Below are 27,556 nucleotides of genomic sequence, written 5' to 3'. Positions count from 1 at the left end.
GGGAAAAACTTTCTGATATCCACTCTGTCCATGCGGCATGGTAGCATAGTGGTTAGCACCACTGCTTCACAGCTCCAGGGACCCGGGTTCGATTCCCGGCTTTGGTTACTGTCTGTGTGGAGTTTGCACATTCTCCTCGTGTCTGCGTGGGTTTCCTCCCACAGTCCAAAGATGTGCAGGTTAGGTTGATTGGCCGTGCTAAAATTGCCCCTTAGTGTCCCAAGATGCGTAGGTTAGAGGGATTAATGGGTAAATATGTAGGGATGTGGGGGTAGGGCCTGGGTGGGATTGTGGTTGATGCAGACTCGATGGGCCGAATGGCCTCTTTCTGCACTGTTGGGTTTCTATGATTCTGCGCCCCTCATAATCTTGTAGACTTCTGTCAGGTCGCCCCTCAACCTCCATCGTTCCAGTGAGAACAAACCAAGTTTCTCCAACCTCTCCTCATAACTAGTGCCCTCCATACCAGGCAACATCCTGGTAAATCTTTTCTGTACCTTCTCCAAAGCCTCCTCCTTTTGAATGGACCTACCTCATATTAATCTGATCTTTCTCTTCACCCTTTCTGTAACTGTAACACTATATTCTGCACTCTCTCCTTTCCTACTCCCCTATGTACTCTATGAACAGTATGCTTTGTCTGTATATCGCGCAAGAAACAATACTTTTCACTGTATCCCAATACATGTGACAATAAATCAAATCAAACCCATTGCTGCATTTCCTTCCTGAAGCCACATTTGTCCACTGGGGCCTGGCCCCGGGAGAAAGCGCTGCAGCTGCCGTTGTGTTGGGTGTTGAGGCGGTGCCGCTAGTTCCATTAGGGAAAGGGGGCGGGGCTGGAGGACTGAGCGGGAGAGGTTGGTCCTCCAACCAGAGTGAATAGGGGAGGGGTCTGAAGCATGCGCAGTGCGGGTAATGGCGGCGGACGGACGGTTTTAACTTGGAGCCGAGATCAGTTCAAGGTAGAGAACGGCGCGCAGGGAGCGATGAATGTGGTGGGTGGGTGGAGAGGCTTCGTAAACATGTTGTTCAAATCCAAACTTCGGAAAATAACTTCTCGGGCGTCCTGTTGGTACCAAATTGGAGGCAACTTGTCGTGTTGGGCCTGGGCTGACGGCCGCCAATCTGTCGTTGGCAATGTCCATCAGTGCGCATGTGCGGCCGGCATCTTTGTCAGGGGCGAAGTGTCGCAGCGGGCAGGCGCGGAAGCCATATTTGTAGGGGGCAGCAGGGCGCAGGAGCGGCGACCTTTGTGACCTGAACCCCCTGCAGTACATGTGGTGTAGGTACATCCACACTGCTGGTAGGGAGGGAATTCCAGCATTTTGTCCCAGCGACTGCGAAGGAATTGCGATGTATTTCCAAGTCAGGATGGTGAGTGACTTGGAGGGGAGTTTGCAGCTGGTGGTGTTCCCATGCCTCTGTTGCCTTTGTCCTTTTAGATGGAAGTGGTTGTGTGTTTGGAAGGTGCTGTCTAAGGACCTTTGGTGAATTCTTGCAGTGCGTCTTGTAGATAGTACACACGGCTGCCACTGAGCTTCGGTGAGAGGAACTTGTTCCCCATTGTTCAGAATGGAGACAACTTGTCCATCAAACTGCATAAACCCTGTAAGGATGAAGAATAAGTATGGCAAGTTTTGGGACCCTTGGATAACAAGTGATATTGTGAGCTGAGTCAAAGAGAAAAAGGAAGCATTTGTCAAGGCTAGGAGGCTGGGAACACACAAAGCAAGTGTGGAATATAAAGAAATTAGAAAGAAACTTAAGCAAGGAGTGAGGAGGGATAAAAGGGGTCATGAAAAATCATTGGCCAGCAGGATTAAGGAAAATTCCAAGGCTTTTTATACATATATAAAGAGCAAGAGGGTAGCCAGGGAGAGGGTTGGCCCACTCAAGGACAAGGGAGGGAATCTATGCATGGAGCCAGAGGAAATGGGCGAGGTATTAAATTAGTACTTTGCGTCAGTATTCACCAAAGAGAAGGACTTGGTGGGTGATGAATCCGGGAAAGGGTGTGTAGATAGTTTGAGTCATGTTGAGATCAAGAAGGAGGTGGTATTGGGACTCTTGAGAAACATTAAGGTCGACAAGTCCCCAGGGCCTGATGGGATATACCCCAAAATACTGAGAGAAGCAAGGGAGGAAATTGCTGGGACCTTGAGAGAAATCTTTGTATCCTCACTGGCTACAGGGGAGGTCCCAGCGGATTGGAGAATAGCCAATGTTGTTCCTTTGTTTAAGAAGGGTAGCAAGAATAATCCAGGTAATTACAGGCCGGTGAGCCTTACATCAGTGGTAGGGAAATTATTGGAGAGGATTCTTCAAGATAGGATTTACTCCCACTTGGAAATAAGTGGACTTATTAGCAAGAGGCAACCTGGTTTTGTGAAGGGGAGGTCAGGTCTCTCTAACTTGATCGGGTTTTTCGAGGAAGTGACGAAGATGATTAATGAGGGTAGGGCAGTGGATGTTGTCTACATGGAGTTCAGAAAGGCCTTTGACAAGGTCCCCCATGGCAGACTGGTGCAGAAAGTGAAGTCACATGGGATCAGAGTGAGCTGGCAAGGTGGATACAGAACTGGCTTGGTCATAGATGACAGAGGGTAGCAGTGGAAGGGTGCATTTCTGAATGGAGGGCTGTGACAAGTAGCGTTCATCGGGGATCAGTGCTGGGACCTTTGCTGTTCATATATATATATATATATATATATATATATATATATGATTTAGAAGAAAATGTAACTGGTTTGATTAGTAAGTTTGCGGATGACACAAAGTTTGGTGGATTTGTGGATTGCGATGAGGACCATCAGAGGATACAGCAGAATATAGATCGGTCGGAGACTTGGGCGGACAGATGGCAGATGGAGTTTAATCCGGACAAATGTGAGGTAATGCATTTTGGAAAGTTTAATAAAGATAGGAAATGTACAGTAAATGGCAGAACCCTTAAGAGTATCGATAGGCAGAGGGATCTGGGTGTACAGGTACACAGGTCACTGAAAGTGGCAACGCATGTGGAGAAGGTAGTCAAGAAGACATGCGGCATGCGTATGTCTTCATCGACCGGGGCATTGAGTTTTAAAAATTGGCAAGTCATGTTGCAGCTTTATAGAACCTTAGTTAGGCAGCACTTGGAATCTAGTGTTCAATTCTGGTCGCCACACTACCCGAAGGGTGTGGAGGTTTTGGAGAGGGTACAGAAAAGATTTACCAGGATGTTGCCTGGTGTGGAGGGCATTAGCTACGAGGAGAGGTTGGAGAAACTTGGTTTTGTTCTCAATGGAACGACAGAGGTTGAGGAGTGACCTGATAGCAGTCGACAAGATTGAGGGGCATGGACAGAGTGGATAGTCAGAAGCTTTTTCTCAGGGTGGAAGAGTCAAATACTGGGGGGCACAGGTTGAAGGTGTGAGGGGCAAGGTTTAAAGGAGATGTACGATGCAAGGTTTTTACAGAGGGTGGTGGGTGCCTGGAACTTGCTGCCGGGGGAGGTAATGGAAGCAGATACGATAGTGAGTTTTAAGGGGCATCTGGATAAATACATGAATAGGATGGGAATAGAGGGATATGATCCCCGGAAGGATAAGGGATTTTAGTTCAGTTGGGCAGCATGGTCGGTGCAGGCTTGGAGGGCCAAAGGGCCTGTTCCTGTGCAGTATTTTTCTTTGTTCTTTGCTCTCTGAGTCCCACTATCTTATTGATCAGACAGAGCGGTGGCAGCGCAGGAAAGAAAAGGAAACAAATCCTGCTCTCCGAATCCCACTCCCTCATGGAACGTCCTAGCATCATAGAATTCCTACAGAGCAGAAGGAGGCCATTTGGCCATCGAGGCTGCATCAACTACAATCCCATCAAGGACCTATCCCCATAACCCCATACATTTACCCTGGCTAGTCCCCCTGACAGTAAGGGACAATTTAGCATGGCCAATCCACCTAATCCGGACATCTTTTTGGCTAAGTATTTATAGATCTGTGGGTTTGTTCAGTCACATGAAGAACCATGGTGAAACTCACGACCCTAAGTAGACGCGAGCATCACGGTGGCACAGTGGTTAGCACTTCTGCCTCACAGTGCCAGGGATCCAGTTTCCGTTCCTGGCTTGGGTGACTTAAGTTAATTTATTTATTAGTGTCACAAGTAAGCTTACTTTAACACTGCAAATTAATTACTGTGAAATTCTGTGGAGTTCATACGTTCTCCTCGCATCTGTGTGGGTTTCCTCCGGGTGCTCCAGTTTCCCCCCCACAGTCCGAAGATGTGCAGGTTAGGTGGATTGACCATGATAAATTTCCCCTTAGTTTCCCAAGATGTGGAGATAAGGGGACTTGGCTAAGATAAATCTGTGAGGCTACGGGGATAGCTCATAGAATCATAGAGGTTTACAGCATGGAAACAGGCCCTTCGGCCCAATTTGTCCATGCCGCCCTTTTTTTAAAAACCCCTAAGCCAGTCCCAATTGCCTGCATTTGGCCCATATCCCTCTATACCCATCTTACCCATGGAACTGTCTAAACGCTTTTTAAAAGACAAAATTGTACCCGCCTCTACTACTACCTCTGGCAGCTAGTTCCAGACACTCACCACCCTCTGCGTGAAAAAATTGCCCCTCTGGACCCTTTTGTATCTCTCCCCTCTCACCTTTAACCTATGCCCTCTCGTTTTAGATTCCCCTACCTTTGGGAAAAGATATTATCGATCTAGCTGATCTATGCCCCTCATTATTTTATAGACCTCTATAAGACCACCCTTCTGCTTCCTACGCTCCAGAGAAAAAAGTCCCAGTCTATCCAGCCTCTCCTTCTAACTCAAACCACCAAGTCCCGTTAGCATCCAAGTAAATCATTCTTCCTAGTTTAATAATATCCTTTCTATAATAGGGTGACCAGAACTGTACACAGTATTCCAAGTGTGGGCCTTACCAATGTCTTGAGTGGGCAAGAGGGCCTGGGTAAAGTACTCTGTCAGAGAGTCAGTGTCGACTCAATGGGTCGAATGGCCTCCTCCTGCACTGTAGGGATTCGATGATGATAAATATCATCCTCAAATTGAGGGACTGTTGACAATGACGACAATCAAGGCGCAACAGGGAGTTAGTGTGGATATCCTGGTCTTAGGAGAATCTGTTAAAATCCTGGTTTATTTGTACAAATATAAAATCCCTCTCCTCTGTTCTGCTCCCAAATCCTCTCTCACTTTCCTCCCCTCAAAGAGGACAGAGTCTTGTGAAGACCCAGACTGTGTGGCAGCTTCCCTTCCCTGAAGAACATCAGTGAGTCAGTTGTGTTTTATATGACAATCCAGCAGTTTTTATGGTCACTCTTTCCCAGTGCCGGCCCCACAAATTACTGCATTCATTCAGCTCCATTTCACAACCTGTTTTTGTGGGTTCTCTCTCACTCACTCTTTTCTGTTTTAAATCAGTTTTATAGGGTCTTCAAAGGGGAAGGTTTGTATTCGGGAGACGGGAAACCAAACATCACATCAGGATCTGACAAAGTTGCCCAAGTTATTGTAATTGAATATCATCGAGTATTGAACATGGAAGGAAAAAGCACCGTTCAGAGTGGGGAGAAACCGTACACCTGTTCTGTGTGTGGACGAGGCTTCAGTCGATCCTCAGGCTTGTCGCAACATAAATGTCTTCACACTTGGAAGGAGTCATTTTGTTCCCCATCTGAGCTGGAAATCCATCAACGCACTAACGCTGAGAAACCTTTCACTTGCTCCGAGTGTGGGAAGGGATTCAGTGATTTATCCAGCCTGCTGAGACACCGGCGAGTTCACACTGGGGAGAGGCCATTCAGCTGTACTGTGTGTGGGAAAGGATTCAATGATTTATCCAACCTGTTGAAGCACCAGCGAGTTCACGCTTTGGAGAAACCATTCACCTGCCCCAAGTGTGGGAAAGGATTCACTGATTCATCCAACATGTTGAGACATCAGCGAGTTCACGCAGACAAGAGACCATTTAAATGTCAGGAGTGTGGGAAGGGCTTTAAAGGTTCTGAGGATCTGATGTGCCATCAGCGAGTTCACTCTGACGAGAGACCTTTCCAATGTCTGGACTGTGGGAAGTGTTATAAAAGACGCTGGGATCTGATTTGCCATCAGCGAGTTCACTCTGACGAGATACCGTTCAGGTGCTCCAGCTGTGGGGCTGGGTTCAGGCAGTCATCTGAACTCACTGTACACCAGCGCACTCACACCAAGAAAAGACCATTCACCTGCTCCGAATGTGGAAAGGGATTCACTCGGTCATCCTACCTGCTGAGACACCAGCAACTTCATGTGTAACTACAGTGACTGGATTTTGCTGTGAATCACATCCAGGACTGAACCGTGTTCATTGGGTCTGTTTCTGCTCCTATTTCTAAACTCCAGCCCAGTTACAGGGGCTAATATTTTTGCTTTGAAAAAATAGTTTGTGTAAAGTACACTGTGCTGAATCTTTTTAATAGCTGTTAGAAGTTAGTTCCTTTTAAAATTCTCACCCCCTCCCCTGTCTCCTCCATCCTCACCTCCAACAACAAGTGTGAGGAGCTCAAAGCTTTTTGTCACTAAGATTGAGGCAATCTGATCAGCTGCCTCTGCTGCTTCCCTCTCACACTCGGCCAAACTGTCCTCCACTAAGTCTGGAACTCGCATCTTTTTCCAGTTTCCCTCCCATCTCTCCCTTATGTCCTGTCAGACCTCAGCTTGTCCATGACATTCCCCCCCCCTTCCCCCACCCCCCACTATGTTCCATTGACCTTATTCCTACGAAGCTGTTGACCATTCACCTCCTCCATATTAATCAAGACTGTTTACAGTTCTCATTCTCTTCTAGTCCTCGCCTTCTCACCTTTAAATCCATTGTCACCACACACTCTGAAAAAACAATCTTTGACCTCCTCTCCAACCTCCTTTTCCTCTCCAAACCCCCTGAACTAGGTGTCCCCTGAGGATCTACCCTTGGCCCCTCCTATTTCCCATCTACAAGCTGCCACTAGGTGACATCATCCAAAAGCACCGTGTTGGTTTTCACCTGTACACTGACAACACCCAGCTTGACCTCACCCCCATCCCCCTCCATTCCTCCACTGTTACTAAATTAACAAACTGCTTATCCCACGTACACTACTGGATGAGCAGAAATTCCTTCCAGTTAAAAATTGGGAAGATCAGTCACCACTACAATTCCCTAACTACTGAGTCCATCCCTCTCCCTGGGAACTGTCTGAGGCTGAACCACATTCTTCACAATCTCCGTGCCAGATTTGATGTCAAGATGAGTTTCTGACCACATTTCCACCCCATCACTGATCCCAGATATTTCAATCTCCATAATGTCGCCTGTCTCCACCCCACCTGCTGCTGAAACCCTCATCCATACCCGTGTTACCCTTAAACTGGATGATTCCAATCCATTCCTGACCAGCCTCTCTCACTCACCCCAACCCCCACATTAAACATGTCTTTTTTATTCATTTGTGGACCGTGGGCATCGCTGGCTGGCCAGCAATAATTGACCATCCCTAATTGGCCCTGGAGGGCAGGTGAGTGTCAACCACATTGCTGTGGGTCTGGAGTCACATGTAGGCCAGACCAGGTAAGGACAGCAGATTTCCTTCCCTAAAGGACGTTAGTGAACCAGATGGGTTTTTCCGACAATCGACAATAGTTTCATGGTCATCAGTAGATTCTTAATTCCAGATATTTTTTATTGAATTAAAATTCCACCACCTGCAGTGGCAGGATTCGAACCGGGGTCCCCAGAACATTGACAATAGTCTAGCGACAATACCACCAGCCCATCGCCTCCCCACATTTGTGATTATCCAAAACTCTGCTGCCTGTGTGCTGTTCACCATCACATCCTGTGCTCACTGAACTACTTCGGGTCCACATCAGGTAATGCATTGATTTTAACATTTGCATCCTTGTTTTCAAATCCCTCCACGGCCTGTCCTTCCCAATCTCTAATCTCCAATAACACACCCTCTGAGATATCTGTGCTCTTCTCATTCTGGCCACTTGATCATCTCTGATTTTAATTACTCCACCATTCATAGCTGTGTCCTGGTGTGAAGTTCTGAAATTCCCTCCCTAAACCTCTCCGCCCCTCCATTCCCTCCCTCCTGATTAAAGATTCTCATTAAAATCTCCCACTCCTATCAAGCTTTGGACAGTATGTGGGGTTGTTGAGCTCTCCTGAGCTGAGATTGGAGCTGATTGAGCTGTGGGCCTGTAGTGGACCTCGAAGAACCGCTGTCTGGAATCTTTCCTCTCAATTCACTGACTCCCAGTGTGACTCAGTATTTTGTTACAAAATTCCTCTGAAGCACCTTGGGACGTTTTATTACATTAAACCTGTTCTATAAATACAAGTTGTTGTTGATCCCAGCAGTCAGTTTGTACACAGTAAGATTCCACAAACAGCAATCAGTCCAACTGATCAATCCATGGTGATGTTAGTTAAAACACAAATGTTGGTCCCACTGCACGGTGGCACAGTGGTTAGCAGCGCCAGGGACCTGGGTTCAATTCCAGCCTCAGGTCACTGTCTATGAGGAGTTTGCACATTCTCTCCGTGTCTATGTGGGTTTCCTCCGGGTGCTCGGTTTCCTCCCACAGTCCATAGGTTGATTGGCCATGCTAAATTGACCCTTAGTGTCAGGGGATTTGCAGAGTGGGGTTACGGGGATAGGGTCTGGGTGGGATTGTGGTTGGTGCAGACTCAATAGGCTGAATGGCCTCCTTCTGCACTGTAGGGATTCTACGATTCTATACAGCAGGGGAACTCCCCTGTGGACTGTGTGTTGAGTTGTCGAGCGCTCTTGAGCTGAGACTGGAGCTGATTGAACTGTTGGGCCTGTTGTGGATCTTGAAGATCCGCTGTCTGGAATCTTTCCTCTCGATTCACTGACGCCCAGCTGAAATTGTTCCTGATCAGTCAATTAATTAACTCTGAAATCAATCCCTATTTAATCTTTGAAGCAAAATCTACAATCTTAAATCAGCTGTGAAAGAGAAATAAATTTCTTGTGTTCATTTAGAACCTTTCAGAACATCCCAAAGTGATTCATATTCAATGGTGAATTCTGGAAGGACGAATGTGGAGAGGCAGAATAAACTAAATGGGACAACTTTAAACAGAATGCAGGAACACTGTGACCTGGGAGTGGATGTACACAAATGCTTGACTGCGACAGGACAAGTTGATCAAGCTGTTTAAATATGAAACTAATGGAGTCCTCGGTTTATTAATGGAGACATGGATTACGAAAGCAAGGCAGTCATTGTGAATCTTTATAAATCAAGGATTAATCCTCAGCTGAAATAGTGTTAAATTCTGAGTTCTAAATTTCACTTTGGGAAAGATGTCAACGCTTTGAGAGGGTGCAGGGAAAATTTCCCAGAATAGTATCAGGGATGTGGGATTTCAGTTCTGTGGAGAGACTGAAGAAGCTGGGATTGTTCTCTTTAGAGCTGAGAAGGTTAAGGAGTGATTTAATAGAGATGTGGACACTTCTGAGGAGTTTTCATCGACACAGGAAGAAACTGTATCCATTGGCAGGATGGTTGGTAACTGCAGAACACAACTTTAAAATAATCAGCAAAAAATCCAGGATGGAGATATGGAAACGCAGAATGCACTCAGCTGCCATGGCAACAAACACTCCATTTGTTGGTTCGGGGGGTTGAGTGGAACTTTCCAGTTTGAAGTGTCATCATTCATTGTTTTGTACATTAGGCCACATCTACAAACCTCACTCACACTTCCAATGAAGAGGAACAAATGTGGATGGATGGATCACTTTGAGAAGCTCTCTGCTGTCTGTGATTTTTCCCTCTCAAATGCCCTTTATATAAATCAAATTTCTGTGAGTTTTTTGTCACTCACTCAATTGTCCATCAGTCAGGGGCAGATATTCAAGGTAATCCCTGCTATTTCCATTGTCCATTAAGTCATTTTGTGGCTCATCACTTGCTCGGACATCCTGTTTAATCTTTACTCAGACAGTTGGTTTACATGTGGGTTTTGAGAACTCCTGAACCCCATCAAGTTTGTCTTGTTTCAGGTTCTGTGCCAGTGACATGTCCTTGGCAGATATAATAGGCCGACACTGTCCTATGTTTGTCGACCCAGGAAGCTTTCCTGATAAGAAAGAGATATTCCTATAATATTCAATACATTGCTAAATATTTTATCACACAGTGATTCCTTACAGATCTCCCCACCTTGAGAAGGAAATAAAAGCAAAATACTGCAGACGCTGGAATCTGAAACAGAAACAGAAAATGCTGGAAAATTCCAACACTTCTGACAGCATCTGTGGAGAGAGAATAGAGCCAATGTTTCGAGTCTGACTGACTCCCTGCCTCAAAACATTGGCTATATTCTCGCTCCACAGATGCTGTCAGACTTATTGAGATTTTCCCATTTTCTATTTTTGAAAAGGAATATCTTACTGAATTCTCACTAATTTCTTACTAACCTCACTATTTCTAAACTATGAGCTTGTTTTCCTCATTTTTTGATGACATCCCATGGATAACATAGTAAACCTACTTGAATGATCAGAATCAGCAACACAAACCCTTCAGCTGCCATTAAGAATAACTATAAAACCTTTTCCAGTAAATGTGATAACGATCAACTTTGATTCATCCTCCCCACCGTGCAGGTCATCTCACACAACTTTAAATTATTGACATGTTGTCAATACATCTGGTTCAAACAAAACTTCATGCACGGACTTTAAATATTCTCCAGCTCCCTGTTCATCTGCATCCACCTTGTGGATATTTTCTAACGGATACTGGACCCTCTTCAACTTAATTTCACCTTTCTGAACTGGTTTAGAAATCCAATTATATAGGATTTACTCGTAATCCCCATCACCACCTTCTCCAATCCCCAGGATATCTCTCAGCCCCGGCCTGTCAGACTTTCTCTGTCAGATTATCTATCAGTCATTCCCTGTAATGAGGCAGTGCCATTGTATAGTCCTGGCTTCACTTAGGAACTTCTCCATTCATGTTTAACGAAGACTGATCCCACTCCGAACTTGTAAGATTTAGCTCCGCAAATCACAGATTCCCCAAAAAGGGTGTTGAGCTCAGAAGTGATTTGAAGTATTTCATTGAGAAGCAACAGTTTGAATATGATGCAGAAGCCAAATAAACAGGAAAAACCCACAAACTGGCAGGTAAAAATGGTTTACCAGTCCCAGAGAGAGTGCTGGTCTCTGTAGCTGGTGGCTGCAGTCTCCTCTGAATGGTTTACTGGTGTGAACCAGAGTGTGGGTATTGGGCTGAAGGCAGTACGGATCACTTCAAAATCCCTTTGCTCTCAAGAGCCTGTTTTAAACTTCACACAGGCAGCTGGTTTATGTACGGGTCATGAGATCCGATTGTATCAGGGTTATAAATCTCTTGTTTCAGGGTCTCGCGACATTGTCCTTGGCAGAGATAACAAGCCTGTCCTGTGTTTCAAAAACAGAAAATGCTGGAAAATTTCAGCTGGTCTGACAGCATCTGGAGGGAGAAAAATAGAGCCGATGTTTTGAGTCTGGATGACCCTTCGTCAGAGCTGCGATGGAAGCTTTCTTCATAAGACAGAGAGTGAGCTACTTCTATAATCCAGAATATTCTGAAAATTTTATAAAGTTATTAGATAACAATTTCTTACAGTCCGTTACTTGGATTGAACTTGTCTCCACTCCCGGGCTGAGGGGAATTCTGTACCAGACGGGAGGGGTAACATTTGGGATCTCTCGATTCTCCACCAATTTCCATTCCCCTTCTTTCTGGTGGATAATGGAGGTGTGACTGTGTGTAATGTGCAGATCAGTAAGAATTGTCAGCAAGGATTAATCAGCATTTTAATTGGAGATGTTAATCAGTGGAACCTCTCAGACACTGAATTGTAAAGTTTGTACCGAAGATCAATTTGGGATTGAAGTAAGAAGTTCAGAATCCTGTTCGTAAATTAATTTCTGATGCGAGTTGCTGAATTATGGGGAAAGGTCGCAGACAGAGGTTCTTAAAGGGACACTGCAGCCCAGAGAACGCAATCAGCTCTAGATCCAGAATATTAAACTCCAGCCTAGTTACTGAGTATAAACAAACTCCAGCTGTCAGAATGAAAGGGCCTGGTTGTCATTAACAGCAGCAATAACAGCAGAATCCAATCCCTGGTGAACTCACTGGTGTTTCAGCAGCTGAGATGAATCAATGAATCCCTTCCCACACTCGGAGCAGCTGAACGGCCTCTCCCCAGTGTGAACACGCTGATGTAATGCTAAGTTGGATGACTGAGTGAAATCCTTCCCACACATGGAGCAGTTGAAGGGTCTCTCCCCAGTGTGGGTGTGTCAATCTATTTCCAGTTTGGATGGGCAAGTGAATGCTTTCCCACAGTCGCCACATTTCCACGGTTTCTCCGTGGTGTCGGTGTCATCATGTCACTCCAGGTTGATGATCAGTTGAAGCCTCGTCCACACACACAACACGTGTACAGCTTCTCCCCTCTGTGAACAATGTGATGTTTTTTCAGGCTGTGTAACTGTTTAAAGCTCTTTCCACAGTCAGTTCACTGGAACACTCTCACTCGGGTGTGTGTGTGTCTCGGTGATTTTCCAATCCCATTGATTTATGAAATCTTTTCCCACAGACAGAACAGATAAACATTTTTCCTTCCACATTCAAAGACCAATGATATTCAGCTCCTGATGAATCGAGTGACTCTCAGATTTTGACATGATGTTTGTTCTGACTTTTCTGTCTGGAACTCCTCTCACTCTCACCCCCTGTAAAAGGAGTTTACAGAAGTTATCAGTGTAAATAGAGGACAGAAATTCAGAGCAGACAATTCTAGTTTCTGTGGAAGCTTTCAAGGGAACAGAGGAATTAGGAGCAGAAGTTGGTAAACTCAGCTCTTCGAGCTGCTCCGCCATTCAATCAGATCATGGCTGATCTCTCCCTGGTCTCAAATCCACCTCCCCACCTGTTTATACTCCAGATTCTTTACAATAAATACCAACATCCCATTTGCCTTTTTTATGACATGCTGCACCTGCAGACCGACTTTCTGTGATTCATGAACATAGACACCCAGATCCCTCTGCCTGGACACATTTTGAATCTGCTTTCCATTTAGATAATTAGCCTTTCCATTTTTTTCTGTCAGTGGATAACCTCACACCTATCCACACTAAACTCCATCTGCCAAACTTTTGCCCATTCTCCTAACCTATCTATATCCATCTGTGGAATCTTTATATCCTCTTCACTGACTGCTTTCCCACCTATTTTAGTGTCATCCGCAAATTTTGCTGTGTTACACTCTGTCCCTGGTTGCAGATCATTTATATCGATTGTCGAGTTGAGGTCTGAAGACTGACCCCTGCAGCACCCCATTAGTTACATTTTGCCAGCCAGAGAAGGACCCATTTATCCCGACCCTCTGCTTTCTGTCAGTGAGCCAATCCTCAATCCAATCTAGTGCAATACCCCCAATCCCCTGCGATCTCAACTTCTGGATCGGTCTTTTATGTGGCACCTTGTCAAACGACTTCTGGAAGTCTATATATACCACATCCACAGGTTCCCCACTATCCACCTTGCTGGTTATATCCTCAAAGAATTCAAGCAAGTTTGTCAAACATGACTTACCCTGAATAAAACCATGCTGACAATGGATTGAGCTTTGACGTTCCAAATGCTCATTCATCTCCTCCTTAACGATTGATTCCAGCAACTTCCTCACTACAGAGGTCAAGCGAACTGGCCTTTGCTTTCCTACTTTTTTCCCTCTCCCTTTTTGAATAAAGGCATCACATTAGCGTGTTTCCAATCCACCGAGACCTTACCAGAAACCAAGGAATTTTAAAATATCACAACTAATGCATCCACTATCTCTGCTGCCACCTCCTTTAATACCCGAGGGTGCAGGCCATCAGGCCCCAGAGACTTATCTGCCTTTAATCCTTTTAGTTTATTCAACACTGTCTCCCTAGTGATGGTTATTGTACCAAGTTCCTCTACATTAACGATAGTTTTTGGAAAATCTTCATGATTCTCTACCATGAAGACAGAGGCAAAATATTGGTTTGTGTCTCTGCCATCTCTGTGTTCCCCATCATCAGTATTGTCCTCTAAAGGACCAACATTTACTTTAGCTATTCTCTTCCTCTTTGTATACTTATAGTTCCCCCATATATACTTCCCCAGATCTGTAACTGTGTCCCACACACTCCTGTCCCTCTCTGCTCATTGCTCCAGATTCAGTCTGATTCTCTCTCCTCCTGTCCTTAAACTGGTGACTCAGGCTGTTGGTCCATTCCTTCACTCTCATCCCAACAAATTATGCAGCTCACAACAACAAATCAACTTTAATGACTTTATTACTGATTTTAAATATCCAGAAATAATCACCTTTTCTCAGTTGGGCCTTTGCTCCAGGTTATGATTCCACAACAATGAAGAGAGAGGATTCGCTGGTTGGCTGGAGAGCCGAGAGGGAGCAGCTGGAGGACCAAGCGGGAGCGGCTGGTCCTCCAACCAACTAGAGTGAATGAGGGGCGGGCTGGAGGACCGAGAGGGAGCGGAGTGCCCCCTCCAGTCCTGCTCCAGAATCTGTGGAATCTTGTGCCTTTATTCACTTGTTAGACTCATAGAATCCCTAGAGGAGGCCATTCAGCCCATCGAGTCTGCACCGACCACAATCTCACCCAGGCTCTATCCCCATAACCCATGCATTTACCCTAGCTAGTCCCCCTGACACTAAGGGGCAATTTAGCATGTCCAATCCACCTAACCAGCACACCTTTGGGCTGTGGGACAAAACCGGAGCACCCGGGGGAAACCCACACAGACACAGGGAGAATGCGCAAACTCCACACAGACAGTCACCCAAGCCGGGAATCGAACTTGGGGCCCCTGGTGCTGAGGCAGCAGTGCTGACCACTGTGCCACCGTGCCACTTGTCAAGTGTCTTGAATCGCAACCATTATTTCAATCAAAGTGTTTATTGTCCCTAACTGGATCTCCCCTCACATCCCGGGGTCTGGTCAAGGATCGTAACAATAAATAAGGGGGTGAAAATTTATCGGGGTGGGTGGGTATATGGAGTTGAGGTTACAATCAGATCAGACATTATCTTATTGAATGGTAGGCCAGACTCAAGGGGCCAAGTAGCTGACTCCTCCTAATTCCTATATCTGCATGTATGTTCACTAATGTCCTTTAGGGAAGGAAATCTGCCGTCCTTACCTGGTCTGGCCTACATGTGACACCAAAGCCACAGCAATGTGGTTGTTTCTTAAATGCCCACCAAGGGCAACTAGGGATGGGCAATAAATGCTGGCCAGCCAACGACGACCATATCCCACAAATGAATAAAAAAATGTTGCAATGATAGCCATGCAGTTGATATCAATGTATTTATATTGTTTTTTTTTCTTATTTAAGGAGGGGGGGGGGGGGTGTTTAAAATTTCAGATTTATTCTGTAGACAGCCAGTGTGACTGGAAAACATTTAGCTTCAGGGTGTAAAAGCAAGTTGGAACAAAAGGTCCAGTGGTTAGGTCAGAGCTTCCTTCTCCCCAGGTCTGTTCTAACAAACTGTGTCCATCTGAGCTACATTTATACAAACTCACTCACTCAGTAAGTGATCAGATTTCACTGAACTACAACAACAACTTATATTAATGTAGTGCTTTTCACATAAAATATCCTAAGCAGTTACACAGGAACAAAAGGACATATTGCGTCAGATGATCCAAAGAGATTGGTTATAAGGAGAGTCTTTAGGGAGGAAAGTGAAGTGGAAAGGTGGAGAGGTTGAGGGAGGAAATTCCAGAGCTTAGGGTCCAGGCAGCTGAAGGCACGGCCACCAATGGTGGAGTGATTTAAATCATGGGTGAAGGACAACTGGGAAAGGACATCTGGGAACGGGGCTCCATGTGTGTGGCCCCATAGCCCAGGCTCAAGGCTCTAATCTGAACTTTGGGACAGAGTTTGACTGTCCCTGGTCTCACAGAAAAACAATTCCCCCGATAAACATCTTGTAAGATCTGTGTTTATTGATACCATAAAAAGTTGGGGCCAGTCCAGTCCTCCTGTGTACAGGATGGGATTGATTTTAACAGATTTAAACTCCTCTGGATCTCAGTGTTACAACTTGAATATCTTTCGGTTAAAAATGAAAATAAATAAATATTGGAAAAGTGAACAGAACAAAAATGGGGAATCAGACACAACCCCCTTCATGTTCACTGAACATTCCTTCACCCACTCATCCACCCAGTGGCTCCCAGCCGGATCGACAATCAGCACAAAGCCAGAGAGAGGGGGAGCTGGTCCTCGGGATGTAACAATGGACAAGGGCTGGAAGTTTACAGTTTATGGTCATGACCTGCTTGGAGGCAAGTCAGAGCCGTGCTTGAAGCTCCATGGAGGCAGCCACTTTCTCCATGATAGACAGTCTCTGGAACCTCCACCAGCCCCACAACCTCCGAGCTCCCTGCCCTCCTCCAATTAGGGAAGAAGGTGACTCAGTGGTAACGTCTTTGATTTGATTTATTATTATCACCTGTATTGGGATACTGTGAAAAGTATTGTTTCTTTCACAACATACAGACAAAAAACATACTGTTCATAGAGTACATCAGGGAGAAGGAAAGGAGAATGTGCAGTAAATAGTGTTAAAGTCATAGCTAGGGTGAAGAGAAAGATCAGCTTAATGCAAGATAGGTCCATTCAAGAGTCTGATGGCAGCAGACAAGGTGTTCTTGAGTCGGTTGGTACGTGATCTCAGACTTGAATGCTTTCTATGGTGCATCTGTAAAAGTTGGTGAGAGTCATGGCAGACATGCCGTATTTCCTCGGCATCATTAAGTCTCACAATACCAGGTTAAAGTCCAACAGGTTTATTTGGTAGCACAAGCTTTCAGAGCGCAGCCCCTTCCTCAGGTGAGTGAAGAATTGGGTTCACAAACAGGGCATATACAGACACAAACTCAATTACAAGATAATGGTTGGAATGTGAGTCTTAACAGGTAATCAAGTCTTTACAGGTGCAGACAATGCGAGTGGAGAGAGGGTTAAGCACAGGTTAAAGAGGTGTGAATTGTCTCAAGCCAGGACAGTTAGTGAGATTTTGAGACCATGCAGACGCTACAACAATGGATGAAAAGACACCGCTCGACAATCACCAGGCAGGAGTGTACTCTTCCTGTCGGGGAACACTCACAGGCATTCAGCCTCTGATCTTCGGGTAAGCGTTCTCCAAGGCGGCCTTCAAGACACACGATAATGCAGAATCTCCGAGCAGAAACTGATAGCCAAGTTCCGCACACACGAGGACGGCCTCAACTGGGATCTTGGGTCCATGTCACACTATCTGTAATCCCCACGACTTGCCTGGGCTTGCCGAGTCTGCATTCTCTGGTGTTTCAAAGAATGAAAGGTGATCTCATTGAAACTTACAAAATATTTAAAGGGATAGACAGGGGAGGTGCAGATGAGATGTTTTCCCTGGGGAGTCGAGAACCAGGAGACACAATTTCCAAATAAAGGGGAATCCACTTAGGTCCAGTCTCAGGGGAGATATTTATTTTTTAAAAGTTCATTATTACTGTCACAAGTAGGCCTACATTAACACTGAAATGAAGTTACTGTGAAAATCTCCTCACTGCCACACTCCGCACCTGTTCGGGTTCACTCAGAGGGTTGTGAATCTTTGAAATTCTCTACCCCAGAGGGCTGTGGAAGTTCAGTCATTGAGTGTTTTTAAAGCAGAGATTGATAGATTTCTAAATACCAATATCACAAAGGGATATGGGGATAGTGTGGGGGAAAAGGCCTTGAAGTGGATGTTCAGCCCTGATTGGATTGAATGGTCGAGCAGGCTCGATGGGCTGAATGGCCAGCTCCTGCTCCTATGTTCCAATGATACAAAGATAGGCAGGAGAGTAAGTCGTGAAGAGGTGGTAAGGAGATACAAAGTGATGCAGAAAAGTGAGTGGGAAAAGATATGGTAAATGGAATATAGTGCGGGAAAATGTGAAATTGTCAAATTTGGCTGAGAGAATAAAAGATTTATTATCTAAATGGTGAGAAATTGCAGAGCTCTGAGATTCAGAGGAATCTGGGTGTCCAAGAGTATCCTTTATAATAGATAGTAGCATTTTCCCTCCTACTGAGGGAAAACAGTTTAAGGCTAACAGGTCTGTGGTTCCCATTTTCTCTCTCTCCCCTTAAACAGTGGGGTTACATTTTCCATCTTCCAATCTGCAGCAACCATTCCAGAATCTATAGAATTTGGAAAGATGACCACCAGTGTATCCACTATCTCCACAGACACATTGTTTGGTTTCTCTGCCATTTTCCTATTTCCTATTATAAACTCTCCTGTGTCCGCCTGGAATGGACCCACATTTGTCTTTGTGAATCTTTTCCTTTTCACATACCGATAGGAGCTTTTTCAATCAGTTTTTATGTTTCGCTCGTTTGCACTCATATTCAATTTTCTCTTTCTTTATCAGTTTCTTGGTCCTTCTTTGTTGAATTCTAAAACAAGTTCCCAATCCTTGGCCTTATGAATATTTTGGCCACTTTGAGTCTCTTCCACGGATCTAATTGAATCTTTAACTTTTCTTGTAAGCCATAGTTGCTTCACTTTTCCCATTGGATTTTTGTTCCTTAAAGGAATCTATATTTGTTATATATATGTGAAATGAAAGTGGTCAAAGTCCCAGAGGACCACAGACTGATCTCCGCTTTGAGAGAGAGCTGACCGGTGGTGGTTTAACCTGAGGGTCACCACACATCAAATGAGGGACAAGGTTGAGAAGGTGGGGCATTTGTGTGTAACCTCAGCCAGTACGGGAGTTGAACCTGCACTGTTGGTACCACTCCACACCACAAACAAGCCATCCAGCCAACTGAGCTAACTGACCCTCTCATCAACATATAATAATCCCTGAAATATTAGCTATTACCTGTCTCCTATTATACCTTTTGATGCAGTTTCCCAATCCATCTCAGATACAGGATCTCATATATTAGTTTTCTTCTGTGAGAAACATCCCGATAAATTAAACAAAAGAACCATATAAGTACCACAGCCCATCTCCATGGCAATGTCACATACTTCAGTGGGGTTCCAAACAGAATTACGAATGAAATATCTTTGAACTGACAAACGTGCTTCACTCTTGTGATCCTTGTGAAATTTGAAGACAAGAAATGTGCTCTCCCAGGCTCAAAGATCATCAGCCCACTGGAGGCAAAGCCGTGAGTCCGGCCAGTCCAGCAGAAAGAAACCCTCTGACTCTCCCCGTTGACCAACTGAGAGAATGAACAAAATGCAGTCCTGGACATAAGTGAGAGCAGAAACAATAACAGCAGAATCCAAACCCTGGAATCACTTGTGAACTCGCTGGTGTCTCAGCAGATGGAATGAGTAAGCAATTCCATTCCCACGTTGAGAGCAGGTGAACGACCCCTACTCTGTGTGAACTCGCCAGTGTTTCTGCAGGGAGGATGAATCACTGAATATCTTCCCACATTGAGAGCAGGTGAACGGTTTCTCTCCAGTGTGGATTTGCTGGTGTGTCTGCAGTTTGAAAAGCCAAGAGAAGACCTTCCCACAGTGAGAGCAGGTGAATGGTCTCTCCCCAGTGTGGATTCGCTGGTGTATCTGCAGGTTGGATAACTGACTGAATCCCTTCCCACATTGAAAGCAGGTGAATGGCCTCTCCCCAGTGTGAATGCGCTGGTGTATTTGCAGAGCGGATGAATCACTGAATCCCTTCCCACACTGAGAGCAGGTGAATGGCCTCTCCCCAGTGTGAACCCGCTGATGTCTCAATAGATTGGCTGACATGGTGAATCCCTTCCCACACACGGAGCAGGTGAATGGCCTCTACCCAGTGTGAACTCTCTGGTGTGTCAGCAGCTGGGATGAGAGAGGGAATCTCTTCCCACACTTGGAGCAGATAAATGGCTTCTGCCCAGTATGAACTTGCTGGTGTCTCTGCAGGGTTGATGGATCAGTGAATCCCTTCCCACACACAGAGCAGGTGAACGGCCTCTCCCCGCTGTGAACTCGTCGGTGTCTCCGCAGATGGGATGAATCACTGAACCGCTTCCCACATTGAGGGCAGGTGAATGGCCTCTCCCCAGTGTGAACTCGCTGGTGTACCCGCAGGTGGGATGAATAACTGAATCCCTTTCCACACTGAGAGCAGGTGAACGGTTTCTCCCCGGTGTGAACTCGCTGGTGTATCAGCAGGGAGGATGACTGAGTGAATCCCTCCCCACACTGAGAGCAGGTGAACGGTTTTTCCCCGGTGTGAACTTGCTGGTGTATCCGCAGGTGGGATGACTGAGTGAATCCCTCCCCACACTGAGAGCAGGTGAACGGTTTTTCCCCGGTGTGAACTTGCTGGTGTATCCGCAGGTGGGATGACTGAGTGAATCCCTCCCCACACTGAGAACAGGTGAACGGTTTCTCCCCGGTGTGAACTCGCTTGTGGGACTGTAGGAAGGATAGCCGAGTGAATCCCTCCCCACACTCAGCGCACGTGAATGGCCTCTCTCCAGTGTGAACTCGCTGGTGTGTCTGCAGGTGGGATGACTGAGTGAATCCCTTCCCACACTGAGAGCAGATGAATGGTCTCTCTCCAGTGTGAACTCTCTTGTGGCACTGTAGGAAGGATAGCCGAGTGAATCCCTTCCCACACTGAGAGCAGGTGAATGGCCTCTCTCCAGTGTGAACTCGCTGGTGTGTCAGCAGGTGGGATGACTGAGTGAATCCCTTCCCACACTGAGAGCAGGTGAATGGCTTCTCCCCAGTGTGAATGCGCTGATGGATTTCCAGTTGTGACGAAAACCTGAATTCCTTCCCACAGTCCCCACATTTCCATGGTTTCTCCATGGTGCTGGTGTCCTTGTGTCTCTCCAGGTTGGACGATCAGTTGCAGCTTCATCCACACACAGAACACAGGTACAGTTGCTCTTTTTTGTGAATGGTGTGATATCTCTTCAGGCTGTGTCACTGGTTCAAGCTCTTTCCACAGTCAGTTCACTGGAACACTCTCACTCAGGTGTGTGTGTGTCTCGGTGCTTTTCCAATCACACTGATGTTTGAAATCTTTTAAAGCCGACAGATCGTGACTCTGTCAGATCGAGATGTGACATTTGAGATTTCTGTCTGTGATTCCTCCTCTTCTGATATCCTTTAAAAACAATTTACAAAAAACATCACAGTCAGAACAGACAATTCTCGCTTCTATGGGAACATCCTTTCCTCTGTCATTAATGAAAATCTGTAAATCTCCATCCCACACATTGTCCCTCCATTCTCACGCTGCCGGATCTAACATTCAGCCACCCAACACTCCTGATGGTGCTGATTCAGGATGAATGACAGATCCATGCTCACTGCTTCCTGTCCTGGACAGCGAGGTCAGAACAAATAGAGTTGTCCTGTCTCGAGAGACTAAATAGTCTGGGTCTGTGTTCCTTGGAGTTTAGAAGAGTGAGGATGACTTTATTCAAACATATAATTTGATTTGATTCATTATTGTCGCACGTATTAACAAACAGTGAAAAGTATTGTTTCTTGCGCACTATACAGACAAAGCATACCATTCATAGAGAAGGAAGCAAGAGAGTGCAGAATGTAGTGTTACAGTCATAGCTCGGGTGTAGAGAAAGAGCAACTTAATGCAAGGTAAGTCCATTCAAAAGTCTGACAGCAGCAGGCCCCTTTCTGCACTGTAGGGTTTCTATGAAATGCCTTTTTATGGTAGATGCCCTCAGACTTTTGTATCTTTTTCCCGACGGAAGAAGGTGGAAGAGAGAATGTCCGGGGTGTGTGGGGTCCTTGATTATGCTGGCTGCTTCGCCAAGGCAGTGGGAAGTGTAGACAGAGTCAATGGATGGGGGGCCCTGGTTTGCGTGATGGATTGGGCTACATTCACGACATTTTGTAGTTCCTTGCGGTCTTGGGCAGAGCAGGAGCCACATTAAAACTGTGATACAACCAGAAAGAATGCTTGCTATGGTGCATCTGTAAATCTGTATAAGATCCTGAGGGAGCTTGATAGAGTAGATGGTGAGATATTTTCACGAGAGGAAGAGAACACGCTACAAGGGGCGGCATGGTAGCACAGTGGTTAGCACTGCTGCTTCACAGCTCCAGGGACCTGGGTTCAATTCCCGGCTTGGGTCACTGTCTGTGTGGAGTTTGCACATTCTCCTCGTGTCTGCGTGGGTTTCCTCCGGGTGCTCCGGTTTCCTCCCACAGTCCAAAGATGTGCAGGTTAGGTTGATTGGCCATGCTAAAATTGCCCCTTAGTGTCCTGGGATGCGTAGATTAGAGGGATTAGCGGGTAAATATGTAGGGATATGGGGGTAGGGCCTGGGTGGGATTGTGGTCGGTGCAGACTCGATGGGCCAAATAGCCTCTTTCTGTACTGTAGGGTTTCTATGTTTCTATGAAGTTAAAGGGCCAGTTATTTAAAACTGAGGTGCGGAGAAATTTCTTCTCGCTGAGGGTGGTGAATCTCTGGAATTCTCTGCTCCAAAGGATGGTAGAGGCTGAATCATTAGAAATATTTAAAATGGAGGTGGATAAATATTTGATAGATTGAGGAATAGAGGGCGATGGGGAAATGGCTCACAAAAGGAGGCCGGCATCGATCAGCCAGGATTGTTCTGAATGGCAGGGTCGCTTGAAGGGCCTGGTGGCCTCTCCTGCTTCTATTTCTTGTGATCAGTTGCTGCAAGTCCCCAATTTCCCCCAGAATGAGAAAAGAAATGGAAAGGGGGAGAAAAGAAAGTGTTTTACTCACAGATGTTGGCCTCTTTTAAGGTCAAACCAAATAAACAAACAGGAGGAAGTTTCAGTCAGTCTGAAGCGCAATCTTCTTTCACACAAAGCCCGTCCTGTGATTGGCTGGAGGACCAGAGTCCTTCCGGTCCTCCAATTCTTCCCATTGGTCAACACCTCAGCGTGAAGGTCAGGGGGCGGGCTCTCCCCTGCACATGCGCAGTTTCCCCTCTCCCTCAGGGCCGGGTGCCTGGAAACCTTGGCTCGAGGAGGTGCCGGGGGAGGGGGGTACAAAGGGTGGGGTCGGGGCTCCCATGTCCGGGCGTCCGGGCCTGCGCACTGGGATCCAAGGATGTTGGCGCGGAGCAGAGTGATTGCTGTTGGATTGAGTCGTCACAATGACTCAGAGGGGCGTTCCCAGCACGCAGTGTCCCATTGGCAGCAATATCACTGGTTACAGAAGCAGCACACTGCGGATTGGACACCAGCTCAGTGCGGCTGGCGGTCAAAGCCCCGCCCACCCCCACGTGGGCTCGGGTTCCGCCCCTTATTGTCTACATGCGGCAGATTGACCAATGGCAATGCGTGGAGGACCGGATCAGCCCTGGTCCTCCAGCCAGTCAGAGTCCGGGCCTTGTGTCAATGGCTGCACGAATGTTCCTCCATTGTTTGTCCAACAAACTGCTGCTCATCCTCCTCCTCTCTCTGAACAAAGATTGAGCTTCAGATAGATTCAATCTTCCTCCTGTCTCCAACCTCTGTGAGTGGGAAAGATTGGATTGTCCAGCCAGTCCACCATATTGGCCGTTCGCTTTGCGTGTTGGCCAGTATGGTGTGCTCCAGGCAGGGGGCGGGCAGAGGATAAGGAGTTCAAGGCGGGCTTAATGCGCGCCTTGCGGTGAGCTTTTGGAAATGTGGCCGCTGGGAGGAACGCCTTGGTCGGCGTGAAGTTTCTGTTCCAAGTGCTTGGGTTCGTGACTTGTGCAAGAACTTTTTGTTTCGGCTGGGGCTTGTTGAATGCTGCTCTCGCTGGGATTCCTGTGCCTTGAAAGGCGTGGCCCGGGTGGATGCAGTCTCGGAGGGCCCAAGCCAGGGAGGAGCCATTTGGGAACTATGGTTTCGGAAGGTTCAGCCGCGGAAGGTGTGACCCCAGACGGTGCAGCCCCAGTGAGTGTGATTTTGGAAGATCTGGCCCGGAGTGGTGGACTTTGGAGGACTGTAGTTGAGCGTTGTCGACTTCGGACGGTGGAATGTTGATGGGCGAAGCTCTGGAAGGCGATGTCTCCGAAATGTTTCACAATTGTATGGTTGTTCATGGATTGTTTGTTATTGTAATATGTGGTTTTCCTGTTATGGTAGTTGGTGGTTTGTTCCGGCCCCCGTCTATTTTCTTGCGTTATTTGTGGCCTGGGGGGCATCCCCCCCCCTGGATAAAGTCACCCCCGGGGGGTGTGACATCCACTTGGGGAAAGTTCTGGGTGGTGAAGCCCCGGACATAGTAACACCAGAGGGATTTTTATTCTCCGGGAGAAAAATTGGGAAGGCAGGCCTGAACTGAGTACCCTGGAGAGACTCTCCCACCGCCCCGGCTGAAATTCCGGAAGGGATTCCGGATTGAGTAGGCGGGGTGGTTTCCCCCATTTCCCCCCTCCGGCTGAACATCCGTAAGGTGTAACCCCCGGATGTGAGTACCACTGGAGGGTTGCATCCCCCGGCAGGTGGACAAACCCAGGGGACGGTGCCCTTATGCTTCAGTGTTTATTTTTTTTGTTGTGTACAGTTGTAGTGTTGTGTTAATGTTTGTAGATTTGTAGATTATGATTTGTAAATGGAGGTGTATTTTGAGGGCAATGCCCTGGAAAACTGTAATTGACGATGAACCCTTCCGAAATGGAAGGTAGTAACTGATAAATGGATGGCGTTTAGCCATTGGTAATGTATTTTTTTCACATTTGTTCTTTGTGTATTTGTAATTGTTTTGTATTAACGTATTTGTAATAAACAAAAAGAAACCAACAGTGTTGTTGTGTGTGTTAGCAGCATTGAATTTGCTGCTGCAAATCATCAACATTTCTTTGCATGTGAAAGCACTGGTTGAAAGAACTGAGCAGTTTTCTCTGCCCTGTGCATTGGTGGTTCAGTGGTAGAATTCTTGCCTGTCATGCGGGAGGCCTGGGTTCGATTCCCGAACAAGGCAAAGCCACTTCTTTTACCTTAAAAGAGGCCAACATCTGTGAGTAAAACACTTTCTTTTCTCCCCCTTTCCATTTATTTTCTCATTCTGGGGAAAATTGGGGACTTGCAGCAACTGAAGGGAAAGGAAGTGAATCCAGTCTGTACATTCCACACATTGTTAGTCCAGTCAGATAGACATATATCTGTCTGGCAGCCTGCATGGAGATTTCCAGCTCTCTGTGTCCAGGGCAGGAAGCAGTGAGCATGGATCTGTCAATCAGCCTCAATCAGCACCTTCAGGAGAATTGGGAGGGTGAATATTAGATACAGCAGAGTGAGAATGGAGGGAGAGTGTGTGGGATGGAGATTTACAGCTTTTGGGGAATGAGAGAGGAAGAATGTTCCATAGAAACTGGAATTGTCTGTTCTGAATTTCTATCCTGTGCTGACATTGATGAATTTTTCAAACTCGTTTCAGGATATGAGGAGGTGAGGATTGACAGACCAAAATCTTGAAACAAACATCACATCAGCATCCGACACCCTCACTCAATTCATCCGGACCTGAATATTATCGGCCTTTGAATCTAGAAGGAGAAATGTTTCCCTGTTCTGTCTGCATCAACGGGCCTTTAATATCAATGTGACTGGAAAAGTACCAAGGCACAGATACACCCGAGTGAGAGTGTTCCAGTGAACTGAGTGTGGAAAGAGCTTTAACCAGTTACACAGCCTGAAAATACATCGCAGCATTCACAGCAGGGAGAGACTGTACCCACATTCTGTGTGAGATTTAACTGATTGTTTAACCTGGAGAGTCACAAGGACACCCGCACCATGGAGAAACCGTGGAAATGTGGGGACTGTGGGAAGAGATACAGAGCCCCCTGTGACCTGGAAATTCATCGACGTATTCACACTGGGGAGAGGCCATTCATCTGCTCTGTGTGTGGGCAGAGATTCACTCGGTTATATCATCTGCAGCGACATCGGCTGGTTCACACTGGAGAAAGAGCGTTCATGTGCTTTGAGTGTGGGAACGGATTCGCTCATTTACCCGATCTGCAGAAACACCAGCGCGTTCACACTGGAGAGAGACCATTCATCTGCTTGGTGTGTGGGAAAGGATTTATGCAGTTATCCAATCTGTCAAAACACAAAGTCACTCACAGCAATGAGAGACCCTTTAAATGCTCTGACTGTGGGCGTGATTTCAAAAGCTCTCGGGAACTGATGATTCACCAGCGCATTCACACTGGGGAGAGACCATTCAGCTGCTCTCACTGCTCAAAGAGATTTAGAACATCATCCCACCTGCGGATACACCAGCGAATTCACACTGGGGAGAGACCGTTCACCTGCTCTGTGTGTGGGAAGGGATTCACTCAGTCATCCAGCCTGCTGAACCACAATCTCACTCACACCAATGAGAGACCCTTTAAATGTTCTGACTGTGGAAGTGGTTTCAAAAGCTCTCGGGAACTGATGATTCACCAGCGCATTCACACTGAGGAGAGACCGTTCAGCTGCTCTCACTGCACAAAGAGATTTAGAACATCATCCCACCTGCGGCAACACCAGTGAGTTCACACTGGGGAGAGACCGTTCACTTGCTGTGCGTGTGGGAAGGGATTCACTCAGTCATCCAGCCTGCGGAGACGCCAGCAAGTTCACAAGTGATGACGGGTTGGATTCTGCTGTTATTCCTGCCATTAATCACATTCAGGACTGAACCATGTTTATTCTTATAGTTGGTGAAGTGGAAGGGTAGGAGAGATTCTTTCTGCTGGACTGGCCGATCGCTCGACTTTGCTTCCAGTGGGCTGATGCTCTTTGAGCCTGGGAGAGCACATTTCCACTGAAATGATCCACAAAAGCTGATGAAGGACATTTATTTTATCCTGGATAGTAAATAGTGTTTTTCCCCCCACTACAGGTAGATCTGAAATAAATACAGAAAGAACTGGAAAAACGCAGCAGGTCTGGCAGCATCTGTGGAGAGAGAAACAGAGTTAACATTTCACACTGCTGGATTGGGAATCGATCTAGGAAACCTCCTCTGAACTGCTTCCATGGTATTTATAAAATGGGACAGCACGGCAGCACAGTGGTTAGCACTGCTGCATCATAACACCAGGGACCCAGGTTCAATTCCAGCCTGGGTCACTGTCTGTGTGGAGTTTGCACGTTCTCCCCATGTCTGTGTGGGTTTCATCCGGGTGCTCCGGTTTCCTCCCACAGTCCAAAGATGTGCGGGTTAGGTGGATTGGCTATGCTAAATTGACTCTTGTGTCAGGGGGATTAGCAGGGTAAATGTGTGGGGTTATGGGAATAGGGCCTGGGTGGGATGCTGTTTGGTACAGACTCAATGGACAGAACGGCCTCTGTCTGTACTGCAGGGATCCTACGATCCTTTGTTTAATTGGAGACAAAACTGCACCCGGTGTTCAAGATGCAGTTTCAGCAACGCCCTGTATAACTGAAGCAGAACATCTTTACTTCAATGTTCAATTTCTCTCGTAATAAAGGATAGCATTCCATTTG

At 46.4% G+C, this 27,556-nt stretch overlaps 2 protein-coding genes and 1 pseudogene across 5 annotated transcripts; 2 read left to right on the top strand and 1 right to left on the bottom strand.

Annotated features, from left to right (window-relative positions):
• The first annotated feature begins 899 nt into the window (after positions 1 to 899).
• On the top strand, positions 900 to 8,416 carry LOC144488768 (uncharacterized). Of its 3 annotated transcripts, XM_078206868.1 has the most exons (3): positions 903 to 965; positions 1,446 to 1,611; positions 5,431 to 8,416. In XM_078206868.1, exons 2-3 carry the CDS (start codon positions 1,576 to 1,578, stop codon positions 6,301 to 6,303), a joined length of 909 nt encoding a protein of 302 aa, XP_078062994.1. In that variant the 5' UTR covers positions 903 to 965; positions 1,446 to 1,575; the 3' UTR covers positions 6,304 to 8,416. The 3 variants fall into 3 exon arrangements, with proteins under 3 accessions (XP_078062993.1, XP_078062994.1, XP_078062995.1); XM_078206867.1 differs by lacking the exon at positions 1,446 to 1,611 and having other exon boundaries at positions 900 to 965; XM_078206869.1 differs by lacking the exons at positions 903 to 965; positions 1,446 to 1,611 and adding an exon at positions 2,809 to 2,894.
• A 3,078-nt stretch (positions 8,417 to 11,494) lies between these two features.
• On the top strand, positions 11,495 to 27,556 carry LOC144488767 (uncharacterized). Its single transcript, XM_078206866.1, has 2 exons — positions 11,495 to 11,616; positions 25,491 to 27,556. Exon 2 carries the CDS (start codon positions 25,850 to 25,852, stop codon positions 26,594 to 26,596), a length of 747 nt encoding a protein of 248 aa, XP_078062992.1. The 5' UTR covers positions 11,495 to 11,616; positions 25,491 to 25,849; the 3' UTR covers positions 26,597 to 27,556.
• On the bottom strand, positions 16,918 to 22,990 carry LOC144488764 (uncharacterized; annotated as a pseudogene). The gene is made up of 2 exons (XR_013496652.1): positions 22,860 to 22,990; positions 16,918 to 21,239 (listed from the first exon to the last, which is right to left on the bottom strand). The product of XR_013496652.1 is annotated as an uncharacterized LOC144488764 (transcript).

Source organism: Mustelus asterias, unplaced genomic scaffold (assembly GCF_964213995.1).
Source record: "Mustelus asterias unplaced genomic scaffold, sMusAst1.hap1.1 HAP1_SCAFFOLD_1849, whole genome shotgun sequence".
NCBI classification, from domain to species: domain Eukaryota; kingdom Metazoa; phylum Chordata; class Chondrichthyes; order Carcharhiniformes; family Triakidae; genus Mustelus; species Mustelus asterias.
This window is presented reverse-complemented; position numbering and strand designations above follow the sequence as displayed.